Source organism: Pristis pectinata, chromosome 3 (genome assembly GCF_009764475.1).
Source record: "Pristis pectinata isolate sPriPec2 chromosome 3, sPriPec2.1.pri, whole genome shotgun sequence".
NCBI classification, from domain to species: Eukaryota; Metazoa; Chordata; class Chondrichthyes; order Rhinopristiformes; family Pristidae; genus Pristis; species Pristis pectinata.
This window is the reverse complement of record NC_067407.1, coordinates 69487793-69508809: the sequence shown is the minus strand read 5'-3', so window position 1 is coordinate 69508809 and position 21017 is coordinate 69487793. Positions and strand designations below refer to the sequence as shown.

Below are 21017 nucleotides of genomic sequence, written 5' to 3'. Positions count from 1 at the left end.
AGTGGACCTGATCTATTCGGGGTTAGAAGAATGGGAGGGGATCTCATTGAGACTTTTAAAATCCTGACAGGACCCACCCCAGCTGAGGGTGTGTGGCACTCGGACAACTTGCACAGTCTCAGGATGTTTGGGACTGAGGAGAGAACTTTCTTCACTCAGCAGATGGTGAACCTGTGGAACTCTTGACTACAGAAGGCTGTGGAGGCCAAGTTGCTGATATATTTGAGGAGTAGATAGATTTCTGGATATGAAAGGCATCAGGGGTTTGGGGAGAGTGGGAACGTGGTCATGTGATAGAGGATCAGCATGATTGTGTCAACTGGAAGGGCTGACTGGCCTCCTGTTCTTATTTCTGGAAGTCTCCTTAAACACAAGACCCTGTTGTTAAAGATGTAACTTGGTTCCTGGGATATGGACTTCTGTGTTACCTGTAATCGTTGGTATTTTTTTTGGAAGTGCTCTGTCACCCTGTCTTTGGACCCTAGAAACACCCTCCAGAACTTTCATTATAAATTATCAGGCAGCAATCTATCTGTTTTTTTATTTTTACTCTTTTCTGCGCAAAAAAGTTAACCCTCACCAGCCTATTTTCTTACACCAAAATACAAATTCAGTTTGAGCCTTGAAATGGTTAGTATGTTTGTTTAATTATCCAGTAACTTTCCATTAGGTGGGGCATTGTGGGGAGATTGGCTTCAATTATCAAAGGCCCGGCCTCTGAGAAGCACCCAGTGGGTAGAAGCTGGTTTCTGATCCTTGATGCAGGGAATGGAGAGATTTGGATCACGTGCAGGCAGAAGGGATTGGTTTAATTTGGCATCATGGTCAGCGCAGATGTTGTGGGCTGAAGGGCCTATTCCTGTGCTGTACTCTCCTCTGTTCTATGAAACTCTTGAGGGAAACCTGCTTTGTTTTGTATAAAGGCAGGCCCTCCAGTGTACTGCATTGTTACAGCCATTAAAATTGCAAGATTATGTGGGTAACTCTTTTCAAGAGTACTTGGCAGGCCCAAGGTCTTAATACATCCTATCTTTTAACATAGAATATAGAAAAGTACAGCACTGGACAGGCCATTCAGCCCACGATGTTATGCCGATCTTGATGCCAATTTATACAAAATGTCCTCCTCCTGTTTATCACCTGTATCCGTCCATTCCCTTCATATTCATGTGTCTATCTAAAAGCCTCTTAAACTCTTCCAAACTGCCTGCTTCCACTAACTACCCCTGGTAACCCAATCCAAGCACCTACCACTCTCTGCGTTTCAAAAAAAACTTGTCCCTCACGTCTGTCTGATATCAGTTGGCCTTCAATGATGTGTAAATTATACACAATTTTTTACAAGAAAGAACACAATTAAAATAAAAAAAAAAAGTGAGTGGTAGAATGTAGTTGAGAAAGTGAACAGAATATGATGGTTTGTGGTAGGATTAAGTGTAACTGGGTGGTTAATGGTTGGCACAGACTTAGTGGGCCAAAGGGTCTGTTCCTGTGATCTGACTCTCTAAGACTTTCCTCCTCGGGCTTTCTGCTGTGTGAAGCTCTCGATGTCAGACATATTCTTTCCCATTGTGCCTCAGCCTGCTCTCCTTCCCCTAAAGGGTGCTCCACATTGGGCCGTCCGGCTGTAGTCCTCTGTGGAAAGACGTTTACCTGTTTGGCCAAGGCCTCCCTTCCCCAGCCCCCACTGTGTCCATTGGAAACCCCTGGTGTTTGGCCGAAGGAACTACAGTAGAAGAGGGTTGTGCCTGTTCGGTGTGGGTGCAGTGGTCACTCCCACTTCTCAAAGGGTGAATGTTCTTCCTTCTGTGCCCTTCCCAACTGTGCAGAATGTGCTTGACCTTGGCCAGGCCTTGCCGTAACACCACCAAGCTGTGGCTGAGTTGGATTTAGCACTGAACAGTGATTGCGTTAGTTACTTCTTGGTCATTTTATTCCTGGCTCAGCACTGCACCCTGTAAACTCTGTTAATTATTCACCCTGGAACCTGCAGTAAGGCCTCTGTTTGAATCGGTTTATTGGTTGTTAACTCTTAGGACTGCATCGATAGTTGGGCTATAGTGATAGTGAAGTGTTTGTCCAGCCTCCTCAGTGAAGAGTTTACCTACTGGATTTGACAAAATCATTGTGAGTTTCCCTTCGACCGAGTTTAAAGTCAATCATCCCAATGGGAGAGGAGTGCTGAACTTGTTAATGCTGAGATACCATTAATCTCCCACTTCGTTCTGCTGCTTACTTAACTTCGAACCTTGACAGAAATTTTAATGAAGTAGTAATCTAAAGCATGTTTATTTTCACCCCACTTGGAGGGGTGACCTTGACAGGATAAAACAAAATAATTTTATCCCTCTTTGTCTGTCCACATTATGACTTGATTTTCCCCCCCTTCCCCCTCTCAGTCACAAGCAGACACCCTTCTCTCCCGCACAGACTTTATTTTGGTTTCTGTTGAATGCGCCCACTGGTTGCTCATTATGCTTGAGGAGAACTGCTTTGGCTGTAAGAGAGCATTGCAAATGACTCTGCATTATCTCCTCTTCCTCAGAGCGATGGGTTTCTTGGCATTTGGGGGATCGGGGTATGTGTGGATAGTGTTGGATTTGGGGCTGTGGTAGAAGATCAGCCATGACCTTGAGACTGGTGGAACAGGCTCGGAGGGGTGAATGGCCCACTCTGTCTCCTATCCTGTCCTTTCTTTTCCTCCTTCGTGTTTATCCCCTCCCCCCGCCACTCACTGTCACCTCCCTGCTCACACACCTGGGTGGGCTCAGATGCAGGTACCCTTGCTCACTGCCACTCCATTTCCTCGACCCACGTCCACAGCTCCTCTCACTCCTGATCCTCCCTGTTCCTGAATCTCCAGACCCTCTGTGTCCTGCTTCACCCCTACCCTTCCCTGCCCTTCCTCTGGCCCACATCCCAGAGGGAGACTAACTAATCCTGCTGGCCGACTTCAGTCCCAGAATTGGAAAAGATGCAATCTCTGGAAAGGTGTGATTGATGAGGAAAGAGTGGGGAAAGATAACTCCAACTGAGTCCTCCTCCTGACCACACGTTTGGAGCACAGTCCTTATATGACCAACACCCTGTTTTTCCAGAGGGACTTGCACAGAGTCTCATGGCAACATCCCAGATCCTGACACGGACCTGTGATGATGTCATTGCCCCAGTGAGAGACCACAAGGATGTTCGCACACCTGGGTCATGACAGGTGCTGATGACTGCTGGACCACTGCTGAACTGATCCCCATCAGCCTGCATCAAAACAATGGTGGCGGCAGAAGTGCAATGTTATAAGATCAGTCTCTCCAGCTGGAAGGTTGGGCGGAGCGGAGGCAGATGGAATTTAATCCAGACCTGGTGTAAGTTAATGCACTTTGGGAGGTCAACTTCTGGTAGGAAATGAAAAGTAGGTGGCAGGGACCTTAGGAACATTGATGTATAGAGGAACCTCAGGGTGCAAGTTCACAGCTCCCTGAAAGTGGTGACATAGGTGGATAGGGTAGTGAAAAAGGCATTCCCAGGTTAGAAATGTCAAATACCAGGTTTAAGATGAGAGGGGGAAAGTTTGAAGGAAAGATGAGGCAAGTTTTTTTTAAGAGTGGTGGGAACACACTTGGAACACGCTGCCAGGGGTGGTGGTAGAAGCAGATACAATAGCAACATTTAAGAGACATTTGTTCAGACACATGAACAGGAAATGGATGGATATGGACCATGTGCAGGCAGATGGGATCAGTTGATTGTCATCATAGTTGGCACCGACATTGTGGGCTGAAGGGACTGTTCCTGTGCTGTACTGTTCTATGTTCTGTCAAGTTGCAGTTGTATGAAACATTGGTCAGACCACACTTGTGCTGGGTATAGTTCTGGTCACTGTGATACAGGAAGGATGTGATAGCAACAGAGAGAGTGCAGAAGAGATTCACCAGGATATTGCCTGGATTAGAGGGCTGTAGTCATAAGGGTGACGGAAGCAGCAGGAGGTGATTGAGGCAGAGCAAGGAGGCGCAACACAGCAGATGGACAAAGGTGGTTATTGGTACAGAGGATGAGAGCACATTCCACTCCCTGTGTGATGACGAGGTTGGGGATTGCACGGCTTCAGGCAGTGACTGGATAGGACAACAGGAAAGGAACTGTTTGTGGCTGAAGGAAAGAATAAAGAGTCATTGATACAGCACAGAAACAGACCCTCAGTGTGGCCATTACCCACCCATTGACACTCATCTTACACTAATCCCATTTTGTTCTCCCCACATTCCCCTTAACTCCCCCCAGAGTCTACCCCTCACCTACACACTTGGCAATTTACAGTGATCAATTAACCTACCAATCTGCATGATTTTGGGATGTGGGAGGAAACTGAAGCACCCAGAGGAAACCCACGTGGTCACAGGGAGAATGTGCAAACTGCACACAGAACCAGAGGTCAGGATTGAAGTTGGGTCACTGGAGCTGTGAAGAAACTTCATCTCAGCCAATACTGGATATAGGACTGGTCAGAGACAATGGAAGCAATGAGATGGTGGTCAGAATGAGCTGAACACATGGAGATGTAGCAGAGCCAGAGGTACCTCCCTCAGGAGCTATTGGGGCAAGTGTGGGAGACGAACTGTGACAGGAGGTTCTGAATATGACTGAGTAGAGGAAGGTGGAACCAGCTGAGAGCGATATCCTTCTGCCCACTGCTTCCCCCCCCCCCCCCCCCCCCCCCCCACCGCTGGGGGTGGAAAATGATGGGGAATGGTGTAGTCTGGATTGTTTTCACTCTATCTCGCCACAGCTCATCATCTGCCTTATCTCTTGGTTCAGTCTCTTCACCCAGGTCTAACACAGGACCTGCAGAAAACTCTTCCAGTCAGGTACCGGAAGGAATCTTCTTCAGTCCTGTCCAGGGGTCTCAAGTTCACCTGAGCCAGACTGTTCACAACTTCGAGTTGGTCTTGGCAGGACTGGGTCTGAACCATTTCCTGGATACCAGGTGTTGGGGGAAGACAGTGAGGGCAGGATGGCCTGCTGAGTGTTTCCGGCATTGACTGCCTTTGTGTCTGCACCGCACTAGAGGTGTGAGAGATATAATAGCCAGTGTAGTGACAGGACGGGACAGACTGGATACAGGGAGGCTGTTTCCCCAGCAGGGAGTGGGGCCTAGAATGAAGGGGCATGACACTCGAGGTGAGGAGAGATTCCTTCACTGGGGCTGGTGAACCACAGAATTCTCTGCCCAAAGACTGTGGAGGCCAAAAAGGTAGTGAGATTTCTGGACATATAAGGTGTCAAAAGATGTGGGAATCTGGTGTTGAGATGGAGGCCATGACTGTGTTGAATGGTAAAACAGGCTTGAAAGGCCTGTTATATGTGATTAAGGGTCATTGCCCTGAAACATTAACTCTGATTTTCTCTCCACTGCCTGATCTGCTGTGCATTTCTAGTATTTTAAGTCTATATTCTTGGCAGGGCAGTTTGATTAAAGATGTGTGGAGGATCCTGGGTTTTGTACAGTGATGCACAGAGTCCAGGAACAAGGAAGTGGGGATGAGCATTCCTATTGAAGGCTGGGATCCAGTGGTTTGGCCACAGCTGGAGTATTGTGTCCAGTTGTGGGTGCCACACTTCAGGAAGGGAGAGGGGGTGCAGGAGAGATTTACCAAAATGATTCCAAGGATGAGGGGTGTTAGTTCTTTGGGTTGCTCTTGGAACAGCTGAGGTAACACGGATCTGATCAAGCTGTAACGGTCTAGGCATGGAGAAACTCTTCCTGTTGGTGAAGGAGTCAACAATCAGAGGGCTCAGAATGAAGGTGGTCAGCAAAAGGTCCTGAGGAAGATCTCCTTGTGCAGTGAGTGTTGGGGTCTGGAGTGAACCTTGTGGGAGTGGTGGGGGCAGAACCAATTGCCGTGTTCAGGAGGGAGCTGGGCAATTCTCTGAGGAGGGAATGTGCAGGGCTGTGGGGAGAGGGTGGGGGGGTGGGTGGGACTGACTGGATCGCTGCTATAAGGCAGCACAATGGTGTGACCTGTAGAGTTGCTGCCTCACAGCACCAGAGAGCTGGGTTCAACCCTGACCTCTGGTGCTTTCTGTGTGGAGTTTGCATGTTCTCCTTGTTACTGTGTGGGTTTTCCCCATGTACTCGGGTTTCCTCCCACATCCCAAAGATGTGGTAGGTAGATCGGTTACTGTAAGTCATCTTGGTGTTTAGTGGGTGGCAGGGGGAATCAGAGCACTGGGAGTTGGTGGGGATGTGGGAGAGAATAGATTAGAGGGAATTAAATGGGAGGAATATGATTGCTCTGATAGCCAAGATAGACTTGGGCTGAATGCTGAGAGAATTGTGAGAGAATAAGGACGGTATAGGTGAGTGTCTTCATTCACTGGGGTCAAGTGACAACAGTTTCATTACCTTCTGCCTATTTTCACTTTCTTGACCCAAAGGGACCTTGCCAGAGGCGGCAGGAAGGTGAGGTGGTGAATCTTGCAGAGATCCTCTAGTCAGGGAGTGTCTCTGGGGGAAAGAGAGCTACTGGTCGGGGAGCCTCTCTCGGGGAAAGAGAGCCACTGGCTGGGGAGTGTGTCTGGGAGAGCGGGACTCTCTTATGCTGGTGACTACCCCTCAGAAGGAACAGGTTTAATCTTTTCTAAGTTGTGTGCAGAACACCTTGAGCATTTCCGCAGAGTACGAGGTAAATATTCTCCTCTTTAAACTTGGGCTCTTTCTGTACTGGGATGGATTCTGAAGCAGGAATAGGTGCAGAGATGTGACTCCATGCCAGATCTTTGCTACCTTCTCACAAGAGCGAAGGCAGCCCTGAGTGGGCTCAATGTTTACACAGCTGATAAATGAGGACAGTGGCGGAGGCTGCAGGTTCAGCAGCAGTGCTATAGGCCGCAAGAATCTGCCACTGCACTTCTGTGTTCCACCGACGGACTGTGCTCACGGTAATGGTGGTGTGGTGAGAGAGCACCTCTTCCCCCAGACACTCCCCGACCAGTGCCTCTCTCTGTCCCCTAGACACACTCCCGAACTTCCCCATTTCTGTGTCCAGCATTTCAGCTCTACCATTCACTAAGGTCCTTGCAGACCTTCCACCTCAGTGCCATGTTCCTGCACTGACCCAGTATCCCCCAATAGCCCTCGAAGCTCTGCAGAAGGATGTCAGTCGCTGGTTCTTGTCTGTGGCACCAGTTCCCTGCAGCACACCTGAACGAGCCCGTTATTGTGCTTCACTGGGCTTCAAACATTACCTTCTGACAGATGTCTTAGTGTCTGCCTCGAAGGCTCCACCTGCTACGCCACCAAGCCCTAAACACCTGCTGTGTGCTGGTGTTTATCGATCACCAGTGCCGCCCCATTACATACGTACACCTTTTGATGCTGATCTAAACTGCTGATCCCTCATCATTTGTTCCCAACTGATGAAATTATCTTTCTTCTTGCATGGTCATGTTTCAAAACCTTAACTATCTTTGAATCTCTTCCTTCAACCCCCCTCAAGCAAGGTTCTCACCATCTGTAGTGATCTCATCATAGAACATAGAACAGCACAGGAACAGGCCCTTCGGCCCTCAGTGTTGTGCCAACCCATAAGTCCACAGATTTCTCTGCAGTTGAGTACAGAAGTCTTGACTATGTGGGACTATTGCAAGGGTGCTGTGGGAAAAGCTACTGCCTGATGTGGTTCTAATCCAGTGTGATGCAGCCAGGAATTTGTTCACCTGGTTAGGACCGAGTTGGTTTGCATCTGTTGTTTCTCTTTGCCAGGCTAAGGACATGGAGGGGGCAAGGTTCCTGCTCTTGATAGCTCTCCTAGTTCTGGCTACCAGGCTAGACAATTAGCAGCACTGTGATGCTTCTTGCAGCCAGATGGTTCCCTCCACCAAGGATGCAGTTGTACCTGCAAGGCTGCACAATGGCGCAGCTGGTAGAGCCACTGTCTCATGGCTCCAGAGACCCTTGTTCAATCCTGACCTTGGGTTCTGTCTCTGTGGAGTTTGCACATTCTCCCTGTGACTGTGTGGATTTCCTCCAGATACTTGGTTTTCTTGCGCATCTGAACAAAAATGTGCCACTTGGTAGGTGAATTGTCTGCTGTAGATTGCTCCTGGTGTGTGAGTGAAGTTGATGGGAATGTGGGGAGAGTAATGGGATTGGAGTGGGATTAGTGCCAATGGGTGGTGATGGTTAAGGCGGATTCCTTGTGTCTCCATGAATCTATGAAGTGAACACATTTGATAAAAGTTGACTGACAGCCTGGAGGTTAATACTGCATCTTGCAGGTTGTGAAACTTAACATAGAACAGTACAGTACAGCCCCTTCAGCCCACAATGTTTGTGCTGACCATGATGCCAGTCTAATCCCACCTGCCTGCACATGCTCAATATCTCTCCACTCCCTGCCTGTACATGTGTCTGTCGAAATGCCTCTTAAACATTGCTGTCATATCTGTTTCCATCACCACCTCTGGCAGTGCATTCCAGGAACCTACTACTCTGTGTTTCTTTAAAAAAAACTTGTATCGGGTCTCCTCTCAGCCTCCTCTGCTCAAGAGAAAACAACCCAAGTTTGTTCATCCTCTCCTTATAGCACATGCCCTCTAATCCAGGCAGCATCCTGGTAAACCTCTTCTGCACCCTCTCCATAGCCTCCACTTCCTTCTTTTAATGGGGTGACTAGAACTGAACACAATACTCCAACCAAAGTTTTGTATAACTGTAACAGGGAGCTATGGACTTGCAGTCTGGCAGTATGTTCTGTTTTTAGAAAAATATATAATTTTATAAACTTCTCTCATGTCACCTTCCAGCCTCCTTAGTTCCAGGGAAAACAGTCTCAGCCTATCCAATCTATTCTTAATATACAAGCCCTCCAATCCAGGCAACATCCTTGTGAATCTTTTCTGTACCCTCTCTAACTTAATCACATCTTTCCTGTAGTATGGTGACCAGAACTGCACACAATACTCAAGTGTGGCCTAACTAATGTTTTGTACCAGGGTTCCCTAATCCTTCCAGCTTTGCTCTTCACTCTAACAGGAACATGTTGGCTCTGAATTTGCTGTATCTCAATTTTGAAAGCCTCCCACTTGCCGGATGTTTCTTAACCTGCTAACATCCTTTTCCAATCGACCTTTGAGGGTTCATTTATGATGCCATCAACATTAATCTTGCCCCAATTTAGGACTTGTGGACCAGGCCTACTTTTTTCCATGATGATCTTGAAACTAATAGAATTATGGTCACTGGTCCTAAAATGCTCCTCCACTGACATATCAACCACTTGCCCAGCCTCATTTCCTAAGAGGAGGTTGAGAGTAGCCCCTTCTCTAGTAGGGCCATCTACATGTTACATTCTGAAAACTTTCCTGGACACACAAAACAAATTCTGCCCAATCTAATCCCTTAGCACTAAAGCAGCCCCAGTCAATATTAAGGAAGTTAAAATCACCTACTATTACGACCCTATCTGTGATTTCCCTACATATGTACTCCTCTAATTCCCGCTGACTGTTGAGGGGGCCTGAGGCACAATCCCATCCAAGTGATCCTTTTTTTAATTTCTACCCACATGACCTTGCTGGATGTTCCCCCCCTTTCCTCTCTCTCCTCTTCCCCTCCCCCCCCCCCCCCCCCCCCCCGATATCCTCTCTAAGTACCGTCTTAATGTCCTCCCTAATCAATAGTGCAACTCGTCCACCTCTGTCACAGCGGAAGTATCGGTACCCCAGAACATGAAGCTGCTAGTCCTGTCCATCCCTCAACCATGTTTCCGTAACTCATATAATATAATAATCCCATGTGCTGATCCATGCTCTGAGTTCATCCGCCTTACCTGTGAGGCTTCTTGAATTGAAGTAAATGCAGATTAGCCTTGCAGACCTTCCACGCACTCTGTTCTGCCCCTATCTACCTGCCTACTGGAGTTGCTTTAAACTGTATATTTGCTTCAACTTTCTCATCTGATACACTACTACTTTGGGTCCCAACCCCCTGCCAGAATAGTTTAAACCCTCCTAAGTAGCTCTTGAAAATCTCCCTGCCAGGATATTGGTACCCATCCAGTTCAGTTGCAACTCTTTTGTACAGGTCATCTCTGCCTCAGAAGAGATCCCAATGATCAAGTAGCTGAAGCCCTCCTGCCTGCACCAGCTCTTCAGTCACGCATTCATTTACCCTACCCTCCTATTCCTACCCTCACCAGTATGTGGAGCATCCATCTCTTGGTAGATTATTTTAGAACATACACACTGGGACCAGCAGGAACCTGTTCCACCTTTTAACAAGACCATAACTGATTTCACTTTAACCCAAATTCCACATTCCTGTGTATCCCTAGTAACCTTTCACCCACTGGCTATCTATCTACCTCTGCCACAAAAATGTACAAAGACTCTGCTTCCACTGCACTGTCTTAATAGTTGACTCCTTATATTTTCAACAGTGACCTCTGGTTCTAGATTCTCCCACGAGGAAACATCCTCCCTGCAAAAGACCTTCAGAGTCTTGTATGTTTCAATCATCCCCTCTCACTGTCCTAACCTCCAGCGGAAACAAGTCCAATCTCCCCACCCTTTGATAATAAAACAACATGCCCATTCCAAGTATTAGTCAGGTAAACCTTCTTTGAACTGCTTCCAATGCATTAACACCCTTCCTTAAATAACAAGTCCAACACTGTACACAGTACTCAGGACATGATCTCACCATTGACCTTCATAACTGAAGCATAACCTCCCTAATTCTCTATTCAATTCCTCTGGCAATAAACGATGCAGGGTTTCAACCTGAAACGTCGACAATTCCGTTCTCCCCACAGATGCTGCTCAACCCACTGAGTTCCTCCAGCAATTTGTTGCTTCAGATTCCAGCATCTGCAGTCTCTTGTGTCTTCAATGATAACACTCAGTTAGATTTCCCACTTGCTGTTCCTGTGTACTAGCGTTTACTGCACTCAGACTCACAGATCCCTCGGTATCTCAGAGCTCTGCAGTCTCTCACCATTGGGATAATCTGTTGCTGTTTAATCTTTCCTTCCAAAATGGACAATTGTCAGATGTTCAAATGGTGTAGCAAGTTGATGAACATCAAACCTAACTGCGGCTGTGTCAGTTCCAGCCACGTGCGATGTATTGAATGTTGTAGTATGTGACTGATAATTCTGTATGCTCCTAAAAAGAGGTGCATTACTATTATCTTTAAAACTTCACAGCCACACAGTGATTCACAAGTACAGAATGCCAGCAGCACAACACATTGTGTGGGCGCAGCAAGCTGCCACACACAGCAAGGATAGGAATGACCAGTTGATCTGTTCTGAGGGTATTGGTTCTGTGAGCAGTATTGGTCAGGATGTGAAAATTCCCAGGAATCTTTGAGCTCTTTGTTATCCATGTATAGCCAGATAAGACCTGGGGTCACTGTACCTCTGTCTTGTAGGGCCCCTCCACTGACTGACTGTACCTCCCCCGACACTTCTGGAGGATTTTATTCCTGTATGAACTTCTTGCCCACAAGCAATTGTCTGCCTAAACAACAGGTTGTTTGAACCTTCAGCAACTAGATTCTTCCCCTCAGTAATGTTGTCCGCCTCACTCTATTCAATTCCTCTGGCAATAAACGATGCAGGGTTTCAACCTGAAACATCGACAGTTCTGTTCTCCCCACAGATGCTGCTTGACCCACTGAGTTCCTCACTGGTCGTGGCTCTCCCAGTGTCAGTGGACAGTCTCGCCCAACACCGTGTGTATCCTTGCCTGTGACAGGTTCCCTCGACCTGCATTGGCAGCACCTGAAGTTGTTTTAATGTTACTTGATATGGTTTCTACCACTCTGCTTAGAACTTTCTGGAGAAAATGAGGTGTGGCTGGTGTGAAGCAGGTCCAACCTCAGCCAGGGTATGAATCCTGAAAGATGATTAGCTCAGTCAAAGTAACTGGGTGAATTTGGATTCTTTTATATTGGAAGAAATCTTAATGAGGCAACTGTATTCTGGGTTCGGGAAGCTGCAGAACATAGTTGATGTTCAGTGACAGCTGGGCAAGGCTTGCTGAGAGTCTGTGGAGTCAGGAGCTCGAACTGAGGTCCAGCGGCAAATCACTGCCCGATTCTGAGTTGAACAGTTTATAGAGGAACATGGACAGTCTTGGCTAAAACTATTGCAGCAATTTCATGTGAGGTGTGAATGTTCTGCAGTTTTAAACTCTAATTATTTGTTGCTGACGGAGAGGTTCGGTTAAACCTGTCTTAAACAGGGAATGATTCTGTGTTCAACATTAGATAATATTGCTTTAGATTAGATTACATTACCTCCAACATTAGATAATGTGGGCTTTCCTTGAAATTTTTTACTTTGATCATTCCTGTTTCACTGGAAGTCAGTTAGCAGGGCAAACAGGAGTTACTGTAACTGAACTCTCGTTAGGTGCAGTGTTTCAAGGTTAAGGCTTTAAACGAACGTGCTGCTGTATCCAGATCAGAAAGATGGGAAGATGATACTTTTCTGAGCTGGTTACACCCAGAGAATGGGTTTTGCCAACAATTCCTCAGCAATGAAAAAGTACACAGATTTGGTTTCATTTGGCTTTACAGGGTCCAGGATACCTGTCTCAATATCAGAACTGACTGGTTCTCTCCACTGTCATGCCTGCTCTGTGGGATGTTTCCTACAGCGCTGACCCACATCCCACAACTTTTGTTTGTTTTCTCTCGAGTGGCCATCAGTAATCTATCAACTAGTTGGTTTCATCACAATTTATCACCACAGCAATCCTGCCCTCACCCTCGGTTCAAGCCATTCCCTTTATCCTATCCATTCCTCCCTTGCCTTCTCTGGAATTTAAAACATGCTTTCTCTTTTTCCCCAGTTCTGATGGAGGGTTTTGACCTGAAACATTAGCTCTGTTCCTCTCTCCTCAGATGCTGCCTGACCTGCTGAGCATTCTCTGATTTTTATTTCAGATTTCCAGCAACTACAGATTTTGATTTTATTATTTGATATGATTTCCAAAGGTTGGGTGAGTGAAGGTACCACCAGTTTCAGTGTAAAGGAGTGTTTGTTGAATTTATCTTATACCCTTTCTCTGTTTTTCTCAGATCAATGTTCGTGTTACAACCATGGATGCAGAGCTGGAATTTGCCATCCAGCCCAATACCACCGGCAAGCAGCTCTTCGACCAGGTGGGTCTCCAGCTCTACGTGTGCCACAGATATTTCGATAGAAATGACTTGTACTTCGGAAGTGATACCTTCTGTTGGGGAGTTCCTGAGACACAGGCAGCATTTTATAATTGGAATTGGCTTATTATTGTCACATGTACTGAGGTACAGTGAAAAACTTGTCTTGCATACTGTTCATACAGATCAATTCATTACACAGTGCATTGAGGTAAAACAATAACAATGCAGAGTAAAGTGTAACAGTTACAAAGAAAGTGCAGTGCAGGCAGACAATAAGGTGCAGGGTCACAATGAGGTAAATTGTGAGGTCAAGATCATACTAGGGAACCATTCAGTAGTCTTATAACAGCAGGATAGAAGCTGTCCTTGAGCCTGGTGGTATGTGCTTTCAGGCTTTTGTCTTCTGCATTATGGGAGAGGGGAGAAGAGAGAATGTCCAGGGTGGGTGGGGTCTTTGATTATGCTGGTTGCTTTACCGAGGCAGTGACTGAGGTATAGACAGAGCCCGTTGAGGGAGAGGCTGGTTTCCGTGATGTGCTGAGCTGTGTCCACAACTCTCTGTAGTTTCTTGCAGTCATGGGCAGAGCACTTGCCAAGCTATCCAAGCTATGATGCATCCAAATAGGATGCTTTCTATGGTGCATCGATAAAAATTGGTGAAGGTCGACGGGGGCATGCCAAATTTAGAAACATAGAAAACCTACAGCACAATTCAGGCCCTTCGGCCCACAAAGCTGTGCCGAACATGTCCCTACCTTAGAAATTACTAGGCTTACCCATAGCCCTCTATTTTTCTTAGCTCCATGTACCTATTCAAAAGTCTCTTAAAAAGACCCTATTGTATCTGCCTCCACCACCGTTTCTGGCAGCCCATTCCACGCACTCACCACTCTTTAAGTTAAAAAAAAACTTACCCCTGACATCTCCTCTATATCTACTCCCCAGCACCTTAAAACTATGTCCTCTTGTGGCCACCATTTCAGCCCAATTTCTTTAGCCTCCTGTGGAAGGAGAGGCACTAGTGAGCTTTCTTGGCCGTGGCGTTTACGTGGTTGGACTGGGATAGGCTATTGGTGATGTTAACTCGTAGGAACCTGAAGCTCTCAGCCCCCTCGACCTCAGCACCGTTGATGTAGACAAGAGCACGTGCAACCCACCCACTTCCTAAAGTCGATGACCAGCTCTCTTGTTTTGCTGACATTGAGGGAAAGGTTGTTGTCATGACACCATGTCACTATTGTTCAATGTGAAATGCTGTGGAATAGGAAGTGAAAGAAGTTTTGTCAGGTTGAACATATTGAAACCAAAGTGTATCAGAGGCAGCATACAAGTAATGTTCTGGGGGAAAATGGGCAAGAGTTGCTTTTAGAAATAACAGTTTGCAAACTCGTTGTAGAGTGTCAGGTGTAACCATGTTGTAGAATATATCTATAGTCGCCTCTGGGTTCTATTGTGTTTCTATTCACATATTCAATATTAGCTTTAGAAGTACTTAACACAGGGAACAAATGCCTGCCTGTTTTTTTTATTGAAGGTTATGTAAAGAAGTAGAATTGAATAACTGCATAATGTTTATCTGGCCAAGTGTGAGGTGTTGCACTTTGAGACTAAATGTAAAGGGAAAGTACACAGTTAATGGCAAGACCCTTAACAGTGTTGATGTACAGAAGGATCTTGAGGTCCAAGTCCATAGCTCCCTGAAAGTGGCTGCAAAGGTTGATAGGGTGGAGAAGGAGGTGTATGGCATGCTTGCCTTTATAAGTCCAGGCACTGAGTTCAAGAGTCAGGAAGTTATGTTGCAGCTTTATAAAACTCTGGCTAGAGCGCATCTGGAATATTGCATTCATTTCTGGTGGCCCCATTATGGGAAGCATATGGAGGCTTTGGATGGGTGCAAAAGAAGTTTACCAGGATGCTGCATGGATTAGAGGGCATGTGCTATAAGGACAGGATGGACAAACTTGAGTTGTTTTCTCTGGAGCAGTGGAGGCTGAGGGAAGATGGAACTTTGAGATTATGAGAGGCAAAGATAGTCAGCCGGTATGTTTTTCCCCAGAGTTGAAATGTCTAATATTAGAGGGCATGCATTTAAGGTGAGAGGGAGTAAGTACAAAGGAAATGTGTGGCGCAAATGTTTTTTTACACAGTGGTGGATGCTTGGAATGCACCGCCAGGGATGGTGGTGTGGTGGAGACAGATATGATAGAGCTCTTTAAGAGGATCTTAGGTAGGTACGTGAATGTGCAGAGAATGGAAGGATATGGACATTGTGTAGGCAGAAGGAGTTATTTTAGTTAGGCATTTAATTACTTGTTTAATTAGTTTGGCACAACATGGGCCAAAGGGCCTGTTCTTGTGCTGTACTGTTCTATGTGAATTGGGCTTTGAGAGGTTTCATTGAGAGGTTTACCCTTGGTTGATGGTGACACACATCAATTAGTCGTGGCCGTGTGTCATATTCCGTTGGCTTCGGCACAGCCACATTTTGGATATGCAGCTCCTGCGGCCAGCTGCATGGATAAATCTGTAACCACTGGTTTCTGCACATCTATGGACACTTCAAAAACTTTATTTATACAGCACGGTAACAAGCACTTCTGGCCCAATGAGTCTGTGCCGCCCATCTTGAACCCATGTTAACCTACCCATGCGTCTTTTAGAATGTGGGAGGAAGCCGGAGCACCCAGAGAAGACCCATGCAGTCACATGGAGAATGTACAAACTCCTTACAGACAGCAACGGGAATCGAACCCCGATCGCTGGCGCTGTAATAGCGTCATGCTAACTGCTACACTACTGCGCCGCCCACACTTGCATTGCTTCACCAAATGCTGCAAGTTCTAATTTACTCTGCCTGTTATTGCTGAAGAGACACTCAATCCTGAATTATCATCTCCAGAGGCTTCGCTTATTTTTATATATAATTGAAAAATTAATTAGACCTGAAATTTGTGAAAGACATTACAGTGCTGTGCTTCTGAGTTTGCTGTCCTATTTTATAATCACACAGTGTTCCCAGATAATAGACCCAGTCTGTTTCCTTGCCTGTGTTATTGTGAGAATGGCATTGGCTGAAGCATTCCTAGTTAGAAAGGGAATCGGTTTAACTTGGAAAAGCCTCTGGCTGGGGAATTGTAGAACAAAACAAGGTTCTCTCTCCACATTCCCTTCTCCAATCCCTGTAAGCCCAGGGCCGGTGAGGGTTAAGTGCTGACAATGCTCTCTGTTCTAACTCAATGCACTGATCTGTACGATCGGTATGCAAGACAAGTTTTTCACTGTACCTCGGTACAAGTGACAATAATAAACCAATACCAATGTTTTCTTGCCCTGCTCTAAGTATGCAAACATAACTTTAAGTGGTGAGTACACCACAGCATTAACTGCTGGTACACTTTTCTGATGAAGATAGATCTCAGTCTCACTTACACTTTTTGGTCTTTTATTTGTCAGTTGAAGGTGCCTGTCCTTTTGTACTACTAGAAGGGGCAGCTCGCAGAAGGAATAGTTTGTCATAAGAGATGGGTGAAGTCCAAGTCTGGATAGAAACATTTGAGAAAGTGGCAAATGTAATTAGAATCCACACCTTAAAAAAAATAACAAGGGACAGATCTTTCCCACCATTGTAAACCTGACCCAGTGCACGTCTATCCTCAATTACCCCGCTTCCATTTTGATTAAATTAGTTCAAATCACCGGGCCACATTTTGGCAAAGCCTAAGTCTTAAACAGCTTGTTTTATACTTCATTAAACTGTAAATCATTAACCTCAGTGTCCCCAGTATGTTAATCTGTGGAATCCTGCCTTTTAATGGTGTGTAATTGGGGCTTTTTCACGTAGGGGTGGGGCAGATTGGTGGCTGGGAGAGGTGCCTCACCCTTGAACCTGGCAGGTCCCTGTCTGTGTATTCTGCTGACAAATTACTGAGAGTGTCTGACAATGGGTGCTAATCAGATTGTGTATCTCACTTAGTGAAGAAGACCTTTGTCCAACACAGTTTATGGATCTGGTTAGTGTTCCAATTTGAATGGGATATTCCTGATGATCTGTTGTTTACAGTTTGGGGCGGGGCATCAGAGAGAGAGGAGGTTTGACCAGACTTCCCTCTTCCCATTCTCTAAACACACCACCCACCCAATCAAATCATATTGAGGGGGTAATGTTGATGTAATGTTTCGGGTGGATGACCTGAGGTGTTAACTCTTTCTCTCTCCACAGATGCTGCCTGATCTCCCGAGTGTTTCCAGCATTTTTGCATATTTATTTCATTAAATCAGGTTGTTGTATAGCCATTACAAATCTGCCCCTACAGTGATGGTGTTCCTGGTAGTGGCTGGCATGTTGGGTATCACAGAGGAACTGTCCAAACCAGAGGACTGTCATGGTGGGCACAGAATTGCAACTGGACTAGATGTAACAAAATAAAAATAGACTGCTGGAAATACCCAGGAGATCAGGCAGTGTCTGGGGAGAAAGAACAAGTTGATATTTTGGGTCTGATAGATGTAATGAGTTTTTTTTCTATTGATAATAACTGAATTAACCAGCCTGCAGGAAACTAGTTGTATATCATGTTGTTCAGGATAAATAAATACAGGCTGTTACGTCCAAGATCAAAACTTGTGCCACCTAGGCAGACCAACTCCAAATTCAAGACTCTATTTCTTGTATTTTTGTACCAAACACTTGATGTGTTAAAGGCAAAAAAAGAAACTGCGGGAGGAACTCAGCGTGTCAAGCAGCATCTGTAGAGGCAAAGGGATTGTCGATGTTTTGGGTCAAAACCCTGCATCAGCACCCAAAACGTTGACAATTCCTTCCCCCACACAGATGCTGCTTGACCTGATGAGTTCCTCCAGCAGTTTGTTTTTAGCTCCAGGTTCCAGCATCTGCAGTCTCTTGCGTTCCCACCTGATTTTTTTTTTTGTAACATCTGATTCCCCAGACCCCTCTTCCTGATGATATCTGGATTCTACATTATCTAGTTACAAAGGCTTTGTCCCAGCTGATAGCTATGTTACTTGTCTGGTGTTAGTGTCTTCTGTGGTGTTTGGCAACCAGTCTGAAAAAGGATTATGCTCAATGTTCTAGTTTGACCACCTAAATTCCTTTTAGTTTAATTCAATTGAAAAGTATGGGATTACAAATGTTTCCCTCGACAGTTAAAGGAAAGAGTGAAGTACTGAACCCATTGGTTAACTGGTTTGCAGGGAGCACTACCAAATCACCCTGTCCAACCTGATGTGCAGTGCTTGTTCATAAAGGAATTGTAATAATGGCTGTCAGTGCTCTGCTGTTGGTTGTGATTTTTGTTTGCTCATCATTGCTTTGGTGTTAACTCTTTTGGGAGGGTTGTTCATTTAGTTTCCATCAGCTAATTGCAGTTTGCAAAGCCCTGCTGTCACCACTGAGTGTTCTCGGCCAATCCCTGGTCAAGAAGCTGGCTTCTCCCTTCTGTCTGCATCCTCCAGTGAGTCACATCACAAAGGGTCACCTCCTGCCTCCCATCACTTGCAGATCGAGAGGAATTCTGTTGGTGCCCAAGTAGTCTGGACAATTTATAGTGAGAACTTGTCCATTTATTCCACAGGTGGTGAAAACAGTTGGGCTACGAGAGGTCTGGTATTTTGGACTCCAGTACACTGACAGCAAGGGATATCCGAATTGGCTGAAGCTCGATAAAAAGGTATGTGCACCAAGATTGGAGTTGTCAAAGCGATTCAAAAGATCCCCTTTATTCCAACAGTACTTTGTTCAGGGTTTTATAAATGAAAGTTGGTAACAGAAGTCACTTTGTCTGCATTTTCTTGATTCCACTCTGGGCATGTTCCAATGAAGTGTGGGAAACATACAAGACTGCGTCACGCCACTCCTGTCTGTGCAAGGTGCAGTGTCTTGTCACTGCCTTGTCACCATTTCTCCCATCCGTGTCACCTCTGTCACAGTTATCTAGTCAGTTCTACCCGGGCCAAAGTGCTCCATGCTTAATGCCTCCTAAGTGTCAGAGGATGATGAAGGCTGTTTGGCCCATCATACCTGTGCCAGCTGCCCAGTCTTACCCCTGATTGACAGACTCATACAGCACGGAAACAGGCCCTTCGGCCCAACTGGTCCATGCTGATCACAATTCCCAACTAAGCTAGTCCCATTTTCCTGCAATGAACACAAAATGCTGAAGGAACTCAGCAGATCAGGCAGCATCTATGGAGGGAATGAATGTTGTAAAATCGATTCAAAGGTTCCCCTTTATTCCAACATTAGTTTGTTCAGGTTTTTAGAAATGAAAGTTGGCAACAGAAGTTGTTTTGTCTGCATTTCCTCGATTCCATTTGCCTGCGTTTGGCCAATATCCCTCTAAACCTTTTCTATTCATGTACCTGTCCAAGTGTCTTTTAAATGTTGTTAATGTACCTTCCTCAACCACTTCCTCTGGCAGCTTGTTCCAGATATGGACCACCCTCTGGGTGGAAAAGGTTGCCCCTCAGGTTCCTACTAAATCTCTCACCTTAAACCTATGCTTTCTAGTTCTTGATTCCCTAACTGATGCTGTATATTGTAACCCTATAAATAGTTGTTTTCCTCTTCAAGTAGTATCTGATTCCCATTTGGAAGACTTTGATTGAAAGGATGAAGATATTTTTTAGATTGCATATAAAATGTATAAAGTTTCTTTCCCTCTTTTATTTTCCCAATTTCATCAGACAGCACTGCTCATTTTGCTGCAGATTGTCCTTAGTAATTCAATCAAAACCCATTGGTTCTGAACACTCCGTTAAATCCCTGGTCAACCACAACTTCCCCAGTCTCTGTATGTGCTTTGTCTCAGCACCATTCCAGTAAATACCTCCTTTTCCTCTCTAATGCTTTGACATCCTTCTAATTGAGAGCATATTAATACATGCTAATGGCTTAGCATAATTTCCTCCCATCTGAAGGGAGGAAACAATCCTACATTCTTTTTTATTGGCTTTCTCAACTAATTCTTCAAATCCTGCTCCTCTGCATCATCAGCTGTGTCTGAGAACTCTGGCTACCTATACAGAAGAAAGTGGACTTCAAGACCACTCACTAGATGAAGCAGGGGTTAGGGTTGGTTGCCCTGTTTGTGAGGTCCCGTCTGCTCTTGGGTCGCCTCTCAAGATCCTGTGGAACTGTATTGAAGATTCCTTGGGATTTCTCCCTAGTGTCCAGCTTCCGTTATTATCATCACTATATTGGATGCTCTGGTCATTATTACCTTGATGTGTGGGAGCTTTCTATGCACAAGTTAACAGCTGTAAATCCAACATTACAAAGGTGGTTACACTTCAGAAGTAGTCATGGGCTTAAAGTGCTGTGGGACATCCTGCCAGGTTCTAGGGAAACCCAGGCCTTCAGTAGATTTCTGCTCCCACCTGATGTTACCAGTCTGGAGACTGCAGTTACTGGAATCCAGAGACACAACCAATTTACTTACAAATCTATTGTGTGGTAGTTTGTCAAACACCCCTTTGAGAGAACACATTGGTAGCACAACCACCAAAGAACCCAATCACAAGATCACAAGACAAGGGAGCAGAAGCAGGCCATTCGGCCCATCGAGTCTGCTCCAAGGAAAGGGAAATAGAAATGAGAAATGGGGAATGGGGGAAGAAGAAGAAGAAAAAACTATTCTAATCCCAATTACCGGCCTTATCCCCATATCCCTTGATATCCTGACTATTTAGATATCTATCTATCTCCTCCTTGAACGCCCCCACTGATCTGGCTTCCACTGCTGTACGTGGCAAGGAGTTCCACAAATTCACCACCCTCTGGCTAAAGAAATTTTTCCTCATCTCTGTTTTGAAACTGTACCCTCTA

General features: G+C 45.6%; 1 protein-coding gene across 1 annotated transcript in view; it reads left to right on the top strand.

Moving 5' to 3' along the window:
• LOC127568159 (ezrin-like) overlaps positions 1–21017 on the top strand; it is an 80570-nt gene that overhangs the window by 22976 nt on the left and 36577 nt on the right. Inside the window, exons 2-3 of the mRNA XM_052011583.1 lie at positions 13091–13174; positions 18766–18861. Of these exons, the coding sequence (XP_051867543.1) occupies positions 13091–13174; positions 18766–18861 (180 nt within the window). The remainder of the gene's footprint in view (positions 1–13090; positions 13175–18765; positions 18862–21017) is intronic.